This window comes from Coturnix japonica, chromosome 3 (genome assembly GCF_054131305.1).
Source record: "Coturnix japonica strain WE chromosome 3, WE-NBRP24, whole genome shotgun sequence".
Lineage (NCBI taxonomy): Eukaryota > Metazoa > Chordata > Aves > Galliformes > Phasianidae > Coturnix > Coturnix japonica.
This window is the reverse complement of record NC_140665.1, coordinates 34,042,986-34,063,305: the sequence shown is the minus strand read 5'-3', so window position 1 is coordinate 34,063,305 and position 20,320 is coordinate 34,042,986. Positions and strand designations below refer to the sequence as shown.

Genomic DNA, 20,320 nt, shown 5'->3' with positions numbered 1-20,320 from the left:
GGGATCCGTGTTTGGGTGCGATGGATGTTTTGGAGCATTAGCACCCAGGACTATGGCTGTCACTCACTGCTCTTGAAACCACGCAGTGCACTAGTTAGTGCACTCAAAAACTCACTGCACTGCTTCACTCAGCTTTTATATGCTTTTTATTTCAGCGGGCCCAGTGACTGCTTACCAGGGGGGAGGGCTGCCAGCTCAGGCCTGGCGCTGGGGGCCAGGGGAGGCCGCGGTGGAAGGAGGGGAGCGCCCGCCGGGCCGCTGCGCCCCGCGTCGCCACGGCGACGGCTCGGGGCTCGGCCATGGCGCAGGCGGTGAGCAGTGACGGTAAGGCCGGGCACCGGGCCTGCACAGCGGCCTGCGGGACGGAGCGCGCCTGGGAGTGGGAAGCGAGGGGCCCAGCCTTGGGTGACGGCGTGGGGCGGGGCCAGCCCTCCGCCAAGGAAAAGCGATCCCGGCTGACTCTCGGGGCTCCGGGGCTTATTTTTAGAGGGAGGCGTGTTCTGCTTCAGGAGGCGCTGCCAGAAAGTGTGATTGAAAGGCGAGAGGTAACTCCTCCCGCAAGGGTGTCCCAGCGTCGTTTCCAGAAGGTTGTACTTTCTGAGCAGCTCGTAACAGTGTCGCTTCTGAGTGCCGTCCTTTGTGTAAATAAACACGAGAACGTGGTAGTACGACACAGATTGAGAACACTGTAATAGAAATAGTGTAAAGCATAAATTATTTCGTATTAATGAGTAAAACCACAATTTTCTGTGAAAAAGTATAAAAAGCTGTGCGTAATGCTGAGTTTTTTTGATTGCTTGATCAATAGCTTCTAATGCATTTTTTTAGTTCGAATGTAATTTTAAAGAAGTTGAAGCGCCGTCTTGCTGAAGACACACCCTTTTGTTGATTGTTTTTTAATTACTAGAGGTAGTTTATCATCCTGTAAAGAGCTGTTCCCAGGAGACCACCACAAGTTATCTGCTAGAGGAAAACTGTGCTGTCAAGAATTCCATTCCTGGCCCTTCCTGACAGATCACAGGAAGGTGGCAAGCTGGGCTTTGATTTCCTGCCTGTAGGGAGAAGACAATGACTTGTATCTCATGGATAGTGTGAAGACAAGGCATCTAGCTTCCCTTTGGACACTCATGAGAATCCTACACTTTTATTGAGCAGATGATTTCCTTAATGCCTCATAGAGGTGTCTCATCACCAAGGCAAACTAATATTCAGTGTCTGACCGAAGTGCAGAAGCATCCCATAAGAGGAGATGGCTTATCTCCATGTCAGTTGCTCTTAGACCTCCTGCAGGTAGCAGTTAGGGGGCTGATTAGAATCCTCGAATCCTGGATTCATGCAGCAATTGTGCTTCTGACAAGCATTTTACATAAACACAAACTGCAGCTTTTACTTTGTTGTGTCTCAAAGAGAAGAACAGCATTAGTTGTATTGTCAAATAATTAGTCTTTAGGGTATTCCCCTTGATTCTTGGTAGAACTGTAGTTCCACCTGCTTTTGTGGTAAACGTTTCCCTTAGGTCCTATTATTTTCAAGTTTGTCTTCATCAAAGTTAAAATGCTTACCCTAATGTTTAACAGATATACTGGATGTACACAAGAAGAAACAGCGTAAGGCCAAGTCTTGCAGCCTCTTTTGCATGACATTGATAATGTGTTACCCTCTAGCTTACATAATTGCGAATAAAATCTTGCATGTGTGTGAGTGCTAATATCATGCCCATGATATATGGAGCTGTATGTTTTATGCATGAATTTGTATTCCTGCATTTGTGCTTTCAACGTTATTTAATTATTTTTTTTCTTTATTCCCATCTGATTACATTACACTGCTTCATCTTTCTCTTTAGCGTATTCGTCCGTATCTTTCTTCCCATCATTCTATTTCTTTCCCCTTTTTTGCTACTTAATTCCATCTGTCTGTTCTTCCATTTGTTCTCAGGTACTTTCTTTGTAATTTCACAGAACGTGTCAGATTTTCTAAGTTTCCATCTCTCTGATCTCAGTGCCGATGTTACTAGAACCTGAAAGTAAAATGTCAGACCAGTAGTGCCTGAAGTAAAACTAGATGGAAGACAAGACGTATTTTTCTCCAGCTGGGATTTAAGAAATTACATGGAAGTACATAAAAGAGAATGTTCAGTGTGGCTTTATCATTATGGTAATACTGTGTATGTGATCAGTATGAGAGTTTTATACACACTGTATTCTTTGTGCTAGTTAGCACATACTTAAAATACAATTAATAAGTCATGAATTTGAATCCAAAAGGAAGTAGATGAAATATTCTGAGCTCCTGTTGCACACCTTTAAACCCATACAGAACTGGACGACTGATTCTGGGTAACAAAGGTCTTCCAGAAACATAACTGATTGTGATGTGAAGACTTAAGGAGATTGTTTATAGCCATTCTCTGATGAGGATTTTCTCTGGTAAATAGTAGTGATTCTGGGGAATTTAACTTACTGCTGCAGTATGTCATTAGTCCACACAGATCCTTTTCCCAACTTGTGAAAAACTCACAATAAGGTTGTTAGTGGAGATGGGAAAGAGTTTTTACCTCTGCTCTAGAGCCTTATGAACTCCACTGAACTCTTTCCAAGAGTTCCCCGTCTTTTTTGTACTGGGGAGCCCAATACAGACACAGTACTTCAGATGAGGCCTTACCAGGGTAGAGTAGAGGGGGAGGATCACCTCCCTTGACCTGTTGGCCATGCTCTTTTTAATGTACCCTAGAATACTATTGGCCTTTTTGGCCACTGTCGTCTACCAGGACACCCAGGTCCCTCTCAGCACAGCTCCTCTCCAGCAGGTCATCCCCCAACCTGTTCTGGTGAATGCAATTATTCCTCCCTAGGTGCAAGACTCTACACTTGCTTTTGTTAAACCTCATCCGGTTTCTTACTGACCAGCTCTCCAGCCTGTCCAGGTTTCGTTGAATTCTGCCCCTGTACTCGGCATTGGTGAGGCCTCACCTCGAATACTGTGTTCAGTTTTGGGCACCTCAGTACAAAAAATACATGGAGGTACTGGAGCAGGTCCAGATAAGGGCAACGAGGCTTGTGGAGCGCTTGGAAAATCAGCCCTATGAGGAGAGGCTGAGGGAGCTGGGGCTGTTCAGTCTGGGGAAAAGGAGGCTGAGGGGAGACCTTATTGCTCTCTTCCAGTATCTGAAAGGTGCTTACAGTGAGAGTGGGGCAAGTCTCTTCTTACTGGTGACAGGTGACAGGGTGAGGGGAAATGGCCTCAAGTTGCGCTACGGTAAGTTTAGGTTGGATGTTAGGAAACGCTACTTTACAGAAAGGGTAGTTGAACACTGGAATAGGCTCCCCAGGGAGGTGGTTGAGTTACCATCTCTGGATGTGTTTAAGAGTCATTTGGATGTGGTGCTCAGAGATATGATTTAGGGTTGTTAGAGTTAGGGTAGTATGGTTAGGCTGCGGTTGGACTTGATGATTTTTGAGGTCTTTTCCAGCCTGTGTAATTCTATGATTCTATGATTCTCTGCCAGCTCCCTCAGCACCCATGGATGCACCCCATTGGGTCCCATGGATTTATGAACATTGGTGTTGCCTAGACGCTCTTCCTTGACTAAAGCAAAATCTTCCATTCCCCAGATCCTCTCACCCTTTCTTGATTTCTTGTTCACAGATGCAAGTAGGGTCCCAGAAGAGATCAAAGTCGGCTCTCCTAAAGCCCAAAGTAGCAATCCTACTTTTTGCTTTGCTTCTTCCACTCAGGATCTTGAACTCCACCATCTCATGATCACTACAACCCAAACTGCCCCCGACCTTAACTTCCTTAACAAGTTAAGGTTCCTTGTTAGTGAGAATAAGGTCCAGTAACTCCCCTCCCCTTGTAGGTTCCTCTACCACCTGCATCAGAAAGTTGTTATTTGTAACCAATAATTGCACTCACAGCTCACTTAACTAACAGGACAGTTTCAAACCTGACTCAGCAAAGTGCTTCATCTGTGTACAGCGTTGGGGAATCCCATTGAAGGTGATAATACGATGCACATGATGTTAAGTACATGAGTCCATTTAAGTGTCCTGCTGTACTGAGGATTGTAAATTGCTTTTTCTTTTTTCTTTGTGGTTTTCAGGGGTTAAGCGCCAGCGTACAAAAGTACAAAAAGCTACAGATTAAACACTTGCAATGAACCTTCAGGCTAAAGTAGTTCAGTGGGTGAATTATCTCTAATTGTAAGAGGCAGTGTTTCTTTTGAAGAACAAATAGAACATTGGCATACATTGTTAAAATAAGTAGCTTTCATAGGGCTCAAGCAAGGAATATTTCAGGTGTAGAAGAAAACCCAAATATATGAGATCCCTTAAAAAATCAGTGTATAGTCTTACCACTTGAGAATTTAGAGATGAATACTACTTCCTTTTGTTGACATCGCTGTGAGAAATTGTTTGAGGAGGAAAGTTGATATCTTTTATTAGGTCGTAATGCAGTTTAACATGCGCCTTGACATCAGTTTGAGTTATGTTTTAATATTTGTACTTGAGACTGAAACAAAGAATAAATTGTGCCCATCTTTTATAGATCAGCACAGGCTGCAGACGTCTGATCCTCTTGGCTATAGTCCTGCACTAGAAGTTATCTCAAATGCATGTAGAACAGGTACTTGCAGATTGGCAGATTTCTTGTTTCCATGGCACATAAAATAGCAGAAGTTCTTCAGTCTGGCTGTACATCTAACTGAATTACTGAGTACAAAATTAGCTGGTTTGCAGAAAGGCTTTAAACTTTTTTTGTCCCTCAAACAATGCCAACCAGCAGATACACAGCGCTGATAGCTGGAGAACTCCCACAAAGTCTCTCTCTAGCAGTAGTTAATGTGTTATTAAGAATTTCCATATCTGCATGCTAATTATTCTGAGATCTGAGCATTTATTTATTTATTTATTTGCAAGCCACCTTAATTTGTGTGAGCAGGTACTGCTTTGTTGCTATTGGCAGTGGGGTTTGGCAGGGTGAAGGTGAGGGGCAGTAACTGCGGCTACCATGTGAGTATGCAGGGACCTGGTGCAATGTGAAAGGCAGGGGCTTCCCAAACCCAAACACGGTCAGCAAGGGTTTTGAGGTTGCACTGTGTGTTGGTCCCATGGGATGTTTTTTTAAGTGTCCTGTAAGGTTGAGTAATATGAAGATGGTAGCAAAGATAATTCAAAAGGTTATTTGTAAAGGAAAACTCACCGATGGCTGCTGCATACAGCCATTGCTTTCAAAAACTTATCAGATTTGAAGCTTTTTGAAGAAGTTCCATCTTGGGCATCATTTCTTGGGCAGCTTGGGGCAGTGTGTAAGGCTGTGAGTGCTGGAATTGTCCCCTGTGGCTGTGTAGAGTCCAGAAGGAATGGAAGCTCTGCCTTCAGAGAGCACACATTACAACAGCACAGGCTGCTTTCTGGCCCTGTGGCAGCCTATGTTAGCTCTTACTTTTCAGCAGCAGCTGAAGGTATAGCACAACTCCCAGCGTTGCCAGGAGAGCTATATATCCTTGCAGGGCAGTTTGCCACTGGTGATGAAAGAGAATATGAGTATGGGCTAGACATAACTCTTTCATTAGCTCCCAGGTGTAGCTGGGATGAAAGATATGGAACAAATTGCAGCAGTGGAGATTAGAGTTTTTGCTAGCTCTGAGCTGCAGCAGGAGTGCTGCCTGGTACAATTGCCAGAGCTGGGAATTTAGGGATGCACAGGACGCCGCTAATGGAGATTTATGCTGAGCTTATCTCTGCCTGATGAAAAGGAAGACTGCATGAAGCTGGTATTGACTTCAAAGAAAGTGTAGCAATTATTTTTTGCAGGCTAACAAACCTCAAGTGCTGTCATTTCTTTCAGATCACTCTAGGAAGGATAATGTTAAGACTTTCCTCAAGAGAAATAGAAGATAGTAATTGTATATTATCTGTGAATCACGTGTACAGGAAGCAGTCCACATCTATGTGAAGGTCTTTCTCCATCTCTTTCAATGTCTGGAAGCTATCTCCACATAGGACACATCTTGTTCAGAAAACAAAGATGATTTTTGTGTTAAAAGGGAAGGTTTACCCCAGTTATAGTGCAGGTCACTGTGGCAAAGTGTGTTATTTCATCGCCCTCAATGCCACTTGTACACAGTGACAGGTATTTGGCAGGTATTTGGCAACTTGTCTACAGATACCAGCTAGCAGAAGGAGTGCTTTGCTCCTACGTGTAGGTTACGGTTAGCGGTATTACTCAGAGCTTGCATTTTTGGCTCATAGAGAGCTTGTCTTCATGAAGGCAAATTCAACTACCACTTGAGTAGTTGCAGAATAGATGATGAGCTTGGCTGGCTGAAATCCAGGTCAGAACTGAGACCTGTTAGGTCTGACTTGGACATGTTCTTCTTGACATTTTCTTCTTGAGAATTCCTATTGGTGCTGCTTCCAAAATAATCACGTGCAGCTGTTGTGAACATCCCGCAGAAGGTTTGGGAGCAACAGGTAGAAAATAAGGCTGACTGCTGGAAGAGGCAGGTGAAGCCAAATTCTGGGAACTACAGCTGAATATTTAATGCTGTGTTCTGATAGCCATTCTAAAAATGCCACAGCTGCTCCTGACATAAACCACTTGACAGCTTATCAAATGAAAATGCATGTCATTATGATCCATTATGACTTAGAAACCTTTGGTGTGATCTAAGGTCACTGTAAGCGCCTCACTTCGGAGTTTGGAGAACTGTCTTGCTCAACCTTTCACTTCAAGAAATGCAAGAAGACAAAATAGTGATGAGGTGAAACAGTTTTAACACATGACAAAATGTGAGGAAAAAAAAAGAAAGTGGCTTTTTTGCAAAGGCTGCAACAACAAATACACAGAGTGTGGGAGAACAGACTTGTGTGAAAGCTGGAGAAACCTTTAAGGTCATGGCAGATGCTGTTGTGTTTCAAAAGATGCTCAGGCATTTCTGCTGTACATAATGATGACTTCAGATTCTTTGAAACTCAAAGAGATTATTGCTACTTTTTGTCTATAGGTTTGGCCATACATGAGACATACCCAGCATGCATTTCTTTTTGTTCCCAGTATTGCACATTCTCCAGGAGTCAGCCAGTAAGCCCCGTGTTACTGCTCACAGTCCTGAACTCCTTAATACGGGGTCAATGATGGGTTAGGATAGAAGGAGTAAGGCGCTTAAGAAGGTCAGGTCAGGGCATTAGCTCTCACTATTGACCATTTCAGAGCACAGAGGGACTTTGTACTAGGATGATAAAAATTTGTAGGGAAAGGAGCCAGGCAGAGCACTACTCTACACACCTGAGTGCAGTACCTGAGCAGTCAGGGGCATAGCAGAAGGTGGCAGAGGCAGCCCAGGGCTGTGGTGAGGTGGAGCTGCACACGGTTTTTGGAGCAGCGGCTGCACAGCAGTAGACTAAACCTTGGAGAGGGCTGGGGGCCAAGTGTTCATTTGCTCACGTGCTTCCCTACTGTTTAGAGGTAGTAGTCCTGACTGGTCAAAGCAGGGAGCAGAAAACCTGCCTCCTGTGCTACATATGTGGGGATCCAGCTTGTATAATCATTTCTGAAGGGAAGAGCTGCTGCCTACTAACACCAGTGCAGCAGGGGCTGACAGCCTCCACTGGGCTATTCTAGAAGGTATAAAAGGAAAGGCTGTAGTATGGGTTACAAATTACTCACTAGAAAATGCCTGAAGCTCTTGCAGTTTTAACCTGGATTAGTTGAACTTGTGGTTTTCTGGGCGTGCTGTTAGATCCAGAACACTTAATCAGCAGGAAGATCTGGTGCAGTAGCCAAGTCCTGGCTCCAGTCTGCGTATCTGCATTTCCAAGGCCCAGACTTGCTGGTCTTGGCTGGATTCTGCTACAGGCTACTGTCAGGGTTCACCCCAGATAAGGAATGCCTTCTTTCCTCCAGGGTCTGTCTTGCTTTAAGTTGCTTTGGCTGGGAATGTGATACGCTCTACTTCCCAACATGCAGCCCTGTCATACAAACCAGCCTCTACATCTCCATTTTTCCTCTGATGCAGATGTAGTCACAACTTTGTTTTGTAAAGTGAAAATGGGGAGGGTTCCTCCCACAACAACAACAACAAAATAAGTGTATAAAAACTAATCACTCATCAAACTTCAGCAGGTGCTTCAGGTTTGAGAAAATTGAACTCCAGCTGAGTATAACTAGATAAGATTCCATGATCATTTCCTAGGATTACAGGCATCTCCGCTGATGCTTATGATGCTTAAGATTGCTTCAGTGTAAATAGGTATCTATATAGATATAACATAGGTGCACAGATTGCATACAGTAAAAGCATCAGGGCATATTTTTGGTGCATTTCCCAAGTTGCATGAAGTGCTTTTTTTTGCATGAGTTGATATATGCCTGTGTTAACCACTCAGACTAACTGCCTACCAGGGAGTGGAATTTTCTCTGGCACACCACAGAACTTTAGCATCATTCCCCTCCACGTCCCAGAGTTAGCTTGTCATCAGCAATCAGCTGCTGTTCAGGAGCTGCTTTGAACAGCAGGAAGGAAACATTTTTTTGCCTATTGTGAAGGGGAGAAACTAATCACCTTCTTAGTGCAAAATGAGTTTAATTGTGAAGGGCTGGATCTCAGTAGGACTTAATTTTTGCTTCTTTGAGAACGCTTGAAAATGACTTCTACAAAAAACAGTTAAACTTCTTTCTTCTTCTATTGGAGAAAGGCTAAAATTCAGTTTGCCTATGGAATAATCGGTGATAACATCTAGAACAGAGAGCATCCATTTCCTAACTCTGTAGACTATAGCTTGAACCCCTAGTCCAATAGCTTAGACTAGGTACCACTGTCTGCGAAGATCTCAGCTCAGTCATTTCATATTCCACAAGCTTACAGCTTAATCATATTGCTCTTTCCTTTTCAGATATCTGCTGTTTTTGTATTTTGCATGCTATTGGATGTTCAGAGTAGAGAAGAAAATATTTGTCCAATGATTTCTAGAGCAGAGCATAAAATTAATGGTTCAGCATATTGAGTTGACTGTTGTATGGGAAACTGGTAATCACAGCTTGAACCTCTGATTTATCAGCTGAGGCAAGTGTTAGGTCAGCCGTGGGAGCACAGGTGAGAGTAATTGAGCTGTGCTCCCGGAAGGGGTGGAGCCTGACTCCACCTCCTCCAGACCTCATTTAAGGGCTGACCACCACTAGGCAGCTTCTCTTAGAGATTGCTCCTTGGTGGAGATTGCCTCAGCATTTCCCAGTGAAGGCATCCATATTGGTGAGTTTTTCCCTATAAGTTACCTTTTGAATATCTGTTATGGTTTTTGTATCATTCTACCTTACAACTGTACTTTACACTTCTTCTGGAGTTGAGGTCACTAGACAAAACCTAATGCATGTGCTTTCTACTATAGAGCAGAAAGGCTTTGTGTATAAGTCAGATTCAAATGGCTTCAAGATTTTCTCTGTGTTCCTTTTTGTTAGTAATTTTCTTAAAATAGAGTAACTTATATGCTGGAGGGCTTTTTTCTTTGGACTGGGGATAGCATTTGCAGTGCTTTTAAGTCAGCCAGGTTCCTGAACAAACTTCACAAGGGCAATGCAAACAGTCATGGTGAAATAATGTAAGGAGTGGTATACTTTGCTTTGGAATATGGGAAATTCCAAAGGAAATTACTTAGGAAATAGTAGCACAACAGTGTCTTGCTGTCAGATCACCAAGAATTAATCTTAGTGAATCTGCTTATTCTTGCCACATATTTATGAGGAAATAAATGTTACAAATTTCTTTTAATTAGAACTACAGACATATTATATAGAGATTTATGTATGTAACTTTTATGCTCTAATTTCTTTTTTTGAGCATGCAGTAAGCTCAGATCTTAAGCAGAGACTTTACATTTTTGTGTACATTTTTCATCTCCAGCTGGCTCAGATACTCCCCATAGCCCAACCACCTTCTCATCTCAGCTTTTTGCTTGGCACTGCATAGTGAGGCAGAGAGTACTGCTTGTGGTTGTGGGCATGATGGGGAGAGCTGGAATTTGTAAGGTTTAGTTGTAGGGGTTTTGCAGAAAAATGTTGGAGTGGTCTTAGCAGGGTGACTATAAATCCTATAGCTTGGATCTATAAGCAGGAGGAGATTCACTGAAGTTGAAAGGAGATGGCAGGGAGAATCTCATTCTGGATATTTCAACCTGTGGGACCAAAATGACTTCCTATTTTTTTGGCTGAAATAGTGGCAGGTAGGATAGAGATTAAATGACACTAGAGTAGCCAGGGGTTCTAAGTATGGTCACTGATAGGATTCACTACTTTCTGCTGGTGAGCCATGATTAGTGGATGGAGAGATCTACAGAAGAGCTGTTGATAAGAACCTGTTCAACTAAAAACAGAACAAGATGTAGATGACTCCAGATCTGGCTATCGCTGGAAAGAGGTTACCCAGTTGTATCTCTTGTCCTTTTGGACTGACCTGTTCAGTCAAAGGCAGCCCCATGTGAGGTATGGTTCACCAGAGGTCACCAGAGACCTCAGGGTTTCATTACACCTGCTTTTAACCATAATGTGGTACTGCAAAGAGGATGGAGTAATTAATGAAGTGCCTATATGCATGTAGGCATTTAAATATAAAATTGACCATATTTATTCAAATATACCTGGACTAATGTTTATAAAGACTGTTGCTTCAGGTGTGTTGAGCAGTAACATCAAATAATAAAATTAAATCTGTGGGTGTGTCCATCAATAAAAGCTTAATCTTAGTCTTTATGTAGCTTTAAAAGAGTTTCAGGGGATCACATTATGTAAATGTGTTCATCAGGCTGCATTGGAACGAAATCTTTTCTGCTGAGCAGCAAATACTGCTCCCTAGCATTTTAAGTGGTTGTTTAAGGTTGTATTCTTTTGATGCTGCTTTTTTTCCTGCATATAATTTCTCTTCTGTGAAAGGACTTTTTGAACTATCAGAGCAATTGGCCCCAGGGAAGAAAAGGAAGCTCATATGGTTAAATAAATGGTAGCATCTAGCAAATTGTATTAACTGGAAATAGCTTTTTTAAATGCTCATTGCTCAAGAGTCTGGCAGAGCCACATCTATTTAATTGCTTCTGTTCCATACAAAGACTGAAGCTGTGGTCTGTGAAGAAGAAATTTCACAGCTGGGACAGGTGTGTCGCTTAGGGGCTGTCTTCAGATGAGCGTGAAGTGCTGGCAAACAGTCTAGATAATCTGAAGAGGAAATAATTGTTCTGAAGGAACCAGAAGACTTAAGCCCAACTCCCTGCTAGTCTTACTTAACTGGCAGTGCCTGGAGCTGTATCTAGTTCGTGCTAGAACTGGGAAAAGTAGAAAAGGATAGTACGGCGAAGGAAACAAAATCCACCCAAAAACCCTAACCTGACAAGTATCTGAAGGAGTTTATTGGCATATAAAAGGAAGTGCTATGTTATCCCTGTGTTTTTTCTTGCAGATCGCATGGTAGCTGCAATTGAGAAAAAGATTAGAGAAGCTTTTCAGATGTTTGATCGCGAAGGAAATGAAACTATGGATGTCAGGTTTGTAAATATCTTCACATTGAGATATTACAGGCTGTAGTACAGAAATAAGAAACTCTCCAAACTTGCATCTGCCTTACCATAAAATGTAATTTAAACAATCAGGCAAGTATTTCTTTGTTTGGTAAACATTTTGCATTGTTCAGTGGTTGGAGACTGAGACTAACTTGAGAAAGGGATGCTGAGACTTATGGGGCCATAAGAGGAGGGTTAATCCAGTCAAGAAGTCTGAGGTTGCAGTTACTGCTAGCAGATCTCTGCTCTAATAGCTCATTTGGATACCTTCACTTTAAAAATAATCTCAGCACATTAAGGGGTGTCCCTGCCTGTCTGTGTCATGATTACAACATGCTCTCAATAGGTCATCCCTATTTCAGTGCAGTGCACTTAGCCCTCCTTCTCCGGGGTACTGCAACAGGTGGATATTGCTCTCATGAGGAAGTGTTTTAGGAAGCTCAGATGTAACTTGCATGTAGGCTTATTATATAACCATACAGTAACAGTATGTAACAATGAACATAAGGGTAAACATGCTCAGTTGCACTGAAAGACCATGTGGTCAAGTATCTTAATCTGAGCTAGTAGTTGTTAGTTGGGGAAGGAATAAGGAATTGAGCAAATACACAGAATTTTTTCATTATTGTACATCTACCACGTGGATCTGAGTGACTCCTGATGTTGTTCTTTATGTTAGATAGTGAATATTTGTTCTCTATTAAATTTCTGAACACCATTGGTGATTTAATAGCTCTCAGTCATACCACCCCTCCATCACTGAAGTTCAATGCTGAAGAGTCTATATATGTTTAATCTTTAATGAGAAACTGTTCCATTCCTCTAGTCATTCGTTTTTGTGATGCTTCTTATACGGCTGTTTCTATTTTTGAAGTGGCATGATCAAAATTGAGGGAATGGGATGGCCAGGAAGGCCAGGAACTGCATGTGCTATGGCCTTAACCTGCAGTGTTGTGGAAATAGAAACAAAATATACGTCTGAGGGAGTAAAAGAATCTGGACTGTTCGACTCATCAAGGCATAACAGGATACACGATACATAGCTAATGGACATCAAATTTAAAAGTTCTCAATGTTAATACTGATATTTTTGAAGTCTGAATATTTGACAATGCTACTTCAATTTCACTTTAACATAAATATTCATAACATCTAACAACATTACTTTTGTCATAAAAAAATTAAACATGCTTATGTCTCCTTGAGTTTTTACAAGCTGTTGTCCTTGAAGATTACTAAAGGAATTTTTCATATTTCGAACTACTGTTTTCACAAGAATCTCCCCAAATCTTTTAATTACAGTTCAATTAGTGAAATACTACAAAGGAGAGGGAGAGCTGATGAAATTATTTTGTCATTAGACAGTACATGTGAGGAACTTGCATGTGAAATGACTTTTCAGTTTTAGTAGGTAGGGGGACTTTCAGGACAAGTCTCCACATCTGGTTCAATTCTATTTCATCCTCTGTCAAGTTTTTTCTTTTTTCTTTTAAGATTATTTCCTTAAGTCTATTGGTTTATCTCCATCCAGGGAGATGATCAGTGCCCAGAGCTGGGGCTGCCCTGCTATCCCCTGAGCTGCCTGTTCCTGGCTGGTTTGGTGGCACTGAGGAACCCCTGACCCTCACTGTACCATGCCATACTTGTTTGTTTGTTTGTTGTTTACATCTGCAGTCTTGTCTGCATAGATGTAAAGTTTCTATCTCTTCACTAAGTTCTGCGATGGATATAGAGCTTGAGAAGAACGTTACAACAATTAAATGATACAAATAGAACTGTCTTTTTAATGTTTTCATTCAGCCAGTAAGTTATAACATGTGAGAAAGGGCATTCAAAGTCTGTGTAACACTGTAAATGAACTGTTTCACAACTAATTTTAATCAAAGAACAGTTACAATAGTGAAAAACAATTTATTGCCTTGTTTATTGTCCTGGGTTTGTGTTGCAGGGCTGTGTCACAGTAATATGACTATTAACGTCTGGTTATCTTATATCAGAAGGTGGCAGCACAGCACAATTCTTAGCCATGATTGTAGAAGCATGAGTGTTGTTTCCTGAAATAACAGATAAATGTGAAGGATACAGAAAGCTACACTGGCTTAATAGGATAACATGAGTGCTGGGTAACTTGTAATGCAAATACAAGAATTAGTAAGAAATTAAGCCTGAGGAAGATAGTGTTTCATAGAATCCCCTGCTTAGAATATATCCTATGTCAGTGGTGTCCATGATTTTGCAAATGTTGTCACTGAGACTATCTTATCTAAGATGAAAACCATGACACAGTTGTCATTGTGTCTGACCTACAAAATGTATACGAACAGGAGCTAATTTGAACTGTCATGTTTGTATGCTGGACACTACACAGCAGAAACTGAAGTTGCTGAACTAAATTATAGTCAGGAGGAAAATAGAATTATCCATCTGGCAGGAAGAATGTGACAGGGCCACCTCACTTTTGTATTTGTTGTCTTCTGCAGTTAGAATTTGTATCTTTATTGCATTTAAAGCCAACCTATATTTTTGTCACCTTTCACATCAATAGATTTCAAGGTGTTTTTTTTAACTCTGTAAATGTAGACTTTATTGCAGTTAAGCCTAATAATTACAGGAAATCAATTGAAAATTAACTTGCACTCAGTAATGGACACGAGCAATAGGGAATTCTTGGGAAACCCACAGGTACGGTTATACTCTTCCAAAAGCTTCAAGATATTTGATGTCTGTAAAAGTAGGCATTGCTTACTGAGTCATTATCTTAAAAGTCTATATAGATATACTTATGCAGGTGGGGTACTTTTACATTAGTATATGGGGTATATGTATACTTATACATAATAACGTATCTGTATACATGCATGCTCCTATATGCAAGCTCTGAACTGATGGTTATGTTCTCTGCAGCCACTCTTGTATTGCAGAATCAGTGACACAGTTGTTTTACTTTCTTTCAGAGAGATTGGTGCACTTGTGAGATCTTTAGGTTGCTTCCCAACTGAGGCAGAGCTACGTAAACTGCTTGCAGAGGTAAAGGATTTACGTATTTTCTATTATCTTCTGTCTTGAACTTGTACAAGTTTGACCCTTCTGCCTTGCTATATGAGAAAGCTAAGTTCTTTTCCTGCAGGTGAAAAGATGTTGTGTCAGGGAAGTGAGCTAGGCAGTCTCTCAAGTTGCCACGAAACAAACCTTTATGCTGTTGAGGGAACAACATTGATGGCTTAAAATGGGGAGTCTGACTGTCATTTACCACAGAAGGCCACTGTGACACAGCCATGGTGGAGGACTGTCTGTAGAAAATGGAGGGGTAAAATGTTTTTGGCTGATGAAAAAGATTTCCCTAAACTGCAATTAGATTGGATACCCAAACCCTAGACATCTAGCTGCTCTGGACATGCCATAGACAAACACTGGATGACTAAATAACAAAACTTATCCTTGAACAGGTATTAAAATTATACATAAAAATCCAAAAATATGCAGAGAAAAGACATGGCAGTTTTTTTCCAATAGATTCTGTTACCACTACATCTTAGAGCCAGCCTGCTCAATTTTCTGTCCTTCCGAGGCCTATCCCAGTCTTGAGATTTCTCAGTTAAGTAATCTTTTCTTGCTTGGTTACTTAAGCCTGCAAGTCAGAATTCAAACATAAAGACTCACAGGACTTAGATGTCCTCCCAGTGATGTGGAGAGGTAAGGAAGTTCTACTGTCTTTCTGTACAGTTTTTTCCCATGCTGTAATTTTTATCTCCTCAACACATACTTGTAATGAAAGGGCAGGAGTGATGGTGCTGTGGCAGGGTGGGATTATTGCATGGGACAAAGAAGTGGGAAAAAGAATTCACATTGTTTTTGTAAAGTAGCATACCTTATAGGAATGGATGCTTCTAGAGCTGTGTCTATGAAGATTCTGGCAGGATGTGACTGTGAGACAACAGTTCAAGCATTCAGTGTCAACACAGACAGGAGCAAACTATCTCCATTAAGAGCCCTGTTTGGGGATAAAAATTTCAACTTTTAGGGAAGAGATGCATCCAAGTTGTAGGGAGCAGTCTTTTACCATGTAGGAATGCTATGTGAATGCTACTAGAAGTCTGTGATGTTTGGGGACTAATATGTTAATTTATTTGAGAGGCAGTAATATATGGACTGCCTTATGACTGTTTGAGACTGCCCTGACTTCGTCTGTCTGCTTCTCTGGACCTTCTCTTCATGAACCCTCACTGGCTACAAAACATGTGGTGGCAACAGATTCCATCCTTGAGAAGTACTAGGCTGGGGCTGCGTCCAAATTAGCTAATTAAACATGTCCTTGGATATTGAAGCCAGCTGACACAGAGCAGCCTATGCATATGCTGGTTAATGTTTTATGTTGGGTGGCTGTACAAAATGGCTGCTGGGGAGAAGTTTCTACAGTCCCAATGCCCAAACTGGACCTGGTAGCTGTTGGGTAAAAGGTTTGATGGCACAGGCCAAAACCACACTGGGGAATGTGCTGATAGTGTGTTGTGATGGATGATTATGTTGCACAACCTAGGGGTGCTCCAGGTCATACCCACCTCCACTAATATAATTGCAGTCTGCATTTTTCAACCTCTGCTGAGTTAGTGTCCAGTTCTTTTGCACAAATGGTTTCTAAGCACAAGAGGGCAATATTGAGTTGTAAGTTTCTGAAGTAGCAGGCATGTGCTTTGTCTGGGAGATTATTTCTTCCTTTAATTTCTTTCTATTTGAGCATAAGCATTTCAGGCGTATGTTCTAGTGCCATGTAACATTAAAAAATTTCATATTGAAAACTTCACTTGAAGTCTAAATCTGTAATTTTATTGCAGGACTTACCTCAATTTTCTGATTCTTCTGTTAGTTTGCTAAAGATTCATATAACTTACCATGCTTAAGTCTTATTTTTAGGTAGAAGAAGAAGAACCAACTGGATATATTAATCTAGGAAAATTTCTTCCAGTGATGACAAAAGTATTACTCAACAGAAGGTAATGTAAACTGGGTCTTTAATTTTTTGCATGGTTGATTCTGAATGATTGTATCTGCAGTAATTTTATGTAACTTGAAGGAACACAGATTTTTAAAAAATTTAAGGTAGGTAGTGAGATTTTAGTTCAAAGTGATGTAGTCTACATAAAATTGCATTGTACTATTGGTACAAATAATATCAGCGTATAATAATGAATTGTGGTAACGTCTAGCTATTGTATTTTTAGTGTGAATCAGAATTATTTTGCTATTTCAACTCTGAAAATATTTTATGTACAAACAAGGTCCCAGCCATTACTTTATCTGAGTTGCAGTTGCTGAGAAGCAGTTTGTAAATATAAATAATGTATAAATAAGCTTCATGTTCATGTCTCAAAGTGTCTGCCAGGTACAGCTGAATATACACAACTGGCACTCTGCTGGTCTAAAACATTTGCTGATCTACAAGTCTGGAGAAAGAAAGCTGTTCAGTATTCAAAAGTACATACAAATCTTTGGATGTACACAGGAACTTGTGCTCTTTTGATATTTTGCACTAAAAAGCAATCTTACCTATAGGGAGTTTTAAAGGTAGTAACCAAGGGTTTAGGGAGACTTAGTCTTGTCCATAACCCAGAAGCTATTCTGTATACAGAGCTCTTTTGGTGTTCTACACATGAAATAGCTATGGGATTTCCCTCAACTGTCTCACAACATCCTGAGGTATGGGACACTGGGGCTGTGTTGAATCCTTGTGCCCATGCCTGGAAAGGGACCAATCGGTGTTTGGTTCCTGCATGCTGGCACAAGTGCATTGCCTTCCCAGTCTTCTGCACCTTTGCCTTCTTTGGCCTTCATTGCCCATTTCTGGCTTCACGCTGGTGTTCAACACTTCACAAAGCAATGCCTTGCTGCCCTGGGCTCTCTCCTCCTCCTCCACCCCATCCACACAAACACACACACAAAAACACACACTTTTCCCAGGCTAGCTCAGGCTTGTCAAGACTCGCATTTATCTTTTGGTGCCATGTTTATAGTTCACTTTTTCCAAGTGCACTTGAGATCTGAATCACAAAGAACTGTGTTTTTAAGATAGAAAAAGACTGAAGTGGGTCTGGATGAAACAACCAAGCATTTTAAAAAGAAAGCTGTGAAATCAGGTGCACTTAGACACACATATGCACCTACTGCTGCTTTCTCTGTGAAACTGTTGCCTTTCGTCAGCTCAATAGACTGTCAAAGTCCCACTAGGTGATCTGTTGCTTAGCTACCGGCCTACCTGGACAAAACTTTGTTTTCTTGGTTTGGCAATTTTCTGTTCCCTGCATTTGCTATGTGGAGTGATTCAGCAACTATTGATTCCTGCTAACTCACTCAGACAGCTCAGAAATGCAAAAGCAACTCATTTGGCTCCATAGCACAAGGAGAATGAAACAGAAAAACAATAAAGGACACAAGGGGCGAAGATATGGGAAGTTCCATGAAGTCAAACTGGAATTAAATGTTTCATAGACAAACTAGAAAGTAGGTTTTCCCTCTCTAGAACTCATACTTTATTGTTTCAGAACAGTACAACAGCCTTACAAACTTTAACTCTTTTCTGATTCAACGGTTTCAGCTTCAGGCCTATTCCAGAAGATGTTCTTCTACATGCGTTTGAGGTCTGTAACTAAGTATTCAGGTACCTAATTGCTGGGGAAAAAAGTAGCTGATTCTTGATGTAATACGATTAGAAGCACAACAGTTTTATCCCTTTTATTTAAAGGCTTTAGATGAGAATAAAAATGGATACATTACTAAAGAGGAGCTGGTAAAACATATGACTGAAGAAGGTAATATGATTTTTATAATATTTCTGTTTATGTAAATAAATATTACATATATGTATGGCACCTTGTGGTCCTAATTCTTCAAGCTAAAACTTGCAGGAGTCTTCAAGCAATCCTGTTGCCTTTATGAGTGTCTTACAGACTAGAACATTTCCCTGGTGAACAATGTAGGGAAAGAACATGTATCTGCCTTTTTGCAGATATTGTAAGATCTTATTGTTATGGAGTCATAGTTTAGTCTTGTTGTGAATATTTTGTGATTCTGTGCACGTTTATGTGCTTCATAAAGATGTGACTCCTTTTCTCCTCACTCTAAAACTTCAGTTTAGATTTCCAAATGTTTCAGGTAATTTCAGTACTCATTCATTCCTGCATTATCTTGATCTTAATTCTAGTGCCCTGTGCAAACAAGGAGATTCAAAGACCAGATTTAAGTTGTATATAGTGTAATTCTCAGTATCCCTTGAAGAGCCTGCTTTTCTTGCATGGCTGATTCATACCTGCCTGCCTCAAGTAGCAAATGAAAAGCATGCTGTGTTCAAAACTGAGTGTTTTGGAGCTTGTGAACTAAATGTGGATCAAAAGATCCAAGCCCTGTCTTCTTTCTTGAACTAGCTGGCTTGGCATTGAGGACTTCTGCATTTGTAGAAGTGAAGGAATTGGATTCTTTTTTCCTTCACATAAGCCCTGAAAAAATATCCTTGCAAGAGAGAAGTAGTAATTTGTCAGCCCTGGAAAGAATAATTACCAAGACAAAGCATTACTTTCTTTTTCAGGTGAGCCATTTACTGAGGAAGAAATGGAGGAGATGCTCTCCAGTGCTATAGATCCAAAAACAGATGCTGTTCATTACAGAGACTACATTTTAAAGTTGTTAGTAGAAGATGCTGATGATCTCCCACAGTAGACTCTGAGGTGCCTTGTGGTAACAGCAGTGTAGCTTAGCAGTTGGTTGAAATTTCAAGTACAACAAAACACAGCGTGTGACCTTGCACTTATAATTAAAATAAAATCTGTGTAGTTATATTTCCTTAGTTTCTGTATATATTTTGAAATCTATTCACACTTAGCATAAGAGTTCTTGACAGAAATATTGTGTGAGATCTGGAAAAGGAATCATGGAATTTGGTTTGAAAAATAATGGAGTCAAGAAATGACTTTACAGTTGTTGCTGCAAGATTAACAGAAAAGTGAGACCTGGGAAAACAAATGCTCAGTGAGTATTTTAAGATGACTGAATTGTGAGGGCATGCTACTATGGTAAAACTTTTGTATTTAAATGTGATCTCTGTTTGTGTTTTAACTAATGAGGCATTGATTGGAATACTGTGTCCAGTTCTGGGCTCCCCAGTACAAAAAAGACAGGGATCTCTTGGAAAGAGTCCAGCAGAGGGCCACAAAGATCATGAAGGGCCTGGAGCATCTCCCCTATGAGGAGAGACTAAGGGAACTGGGTCTGTTTAGCCTTGACAAAAGAAGGCTGAGAGGGGACTTGATCCAGGTTTATAAATACCTGAGGTGTGGGAGCCATAGTGGTGAGGCCGGTCTCTTTTCAGTAGTGTGTGGGGACAGGACTAGGGGTAATGGGATGAAAGTACAGCATAGGAAGTTCTGCACGAATGTGTGGAAGAACTTCTTTACAGTGAGGGTGATGGAGCACTGGAACAGGCTGCCCAGGGAGGTGGTGGAGTCTCCTTCTCTGGAGATATTCAAGATCTGCCTGGACACCTTCCTGTGTGACATGGTGTAGGGAGCCTGCTTTGGCAGGGGGGTTGGACTTGATGATCTCTAGAGCTCCCTTCCAACCCCTATGATTCTGTGATTCCTACTTTTGAAATAATATTACAGATGAATTAAAATTTCTGCAGTTTGTAGGTCCTGTCAAATGTTTGCATTTGGTTCACCATGGGCAATTAAACTGGACCAGTTAGTTCCATTGTGTGTTAGTCATCTTCTGGCATATGGCACTTTGCT

The 20,320-nt window shown here is 41.1% G+C and overlaps 1 protein-coding gene across 5 annotated transcripts; it reads left to right on the top strand.

Annotated features, from left to right (window-relative positions):
• Window positions 1–288: 288 nt before the first annotated feature.
• Window positions 289–19,372, top strand: DRC8 (dynein regulatory complex subunit 8). 5 transcript variants are annotated; one of them, XM_015857681.3, is made up of 7 exons: window positions 289–324; window positions 11,447–11,531; window positions 14,501–14,573; window positions 16,458–16,537; window positions 18,136–18,178; window positions 18,283–18,349; window positions 19,123–19,372. In XM_015857681.3, exons 1-7 carry the CDS (start codon window positions 300–302, stop codon window positions 19,251–19,253), a joined length of 504 nt encoding a protein of 167 aa, XP_015713167.1. In that variant the 5' UTR covers window positions 289–299; the 3' UTR covers window positions 19,254–19,372. The 5 variants fall into 5 exon arrangements, 4 of the variants coding, with proteins under 4 accessions (XP_015713167.1, XP_085399448.1, XP_015713168.1 ...); XM_015857682.3 differs by lacking the exon at window positions 289–324 and adding an exon at window positions 9,149–9,253; XR_014944719.1 differs by lacking the exon at window positions 18,136–18,178.
• Window positions 19,373–20,320: the final 948 nt, after the last annotated feature.

Excerpts from the sequence above, each read along its gene's own strand:
- DRC8 (XM_015857681.3), top strand. The coding sequence starts at position 300 with ATGGCGCAGGCGGTGAGCAGTGACG. Across the intron at positions 18,179-18,282 it reads TTCTTCTACATGCGTTTGAG|GCTTTAGATGAGAATAAAAA; the intron begins GTCTGTAACTAA and ends TTTTATTTAAAG. Across the intron at positions 18,350-19,122 it reads AAAACATATGACTGAAGAAG|GTGAGCCATTTACTGAGGAA; the intron begins GTAATATGATTT and ends TTTCTTTTTCAG.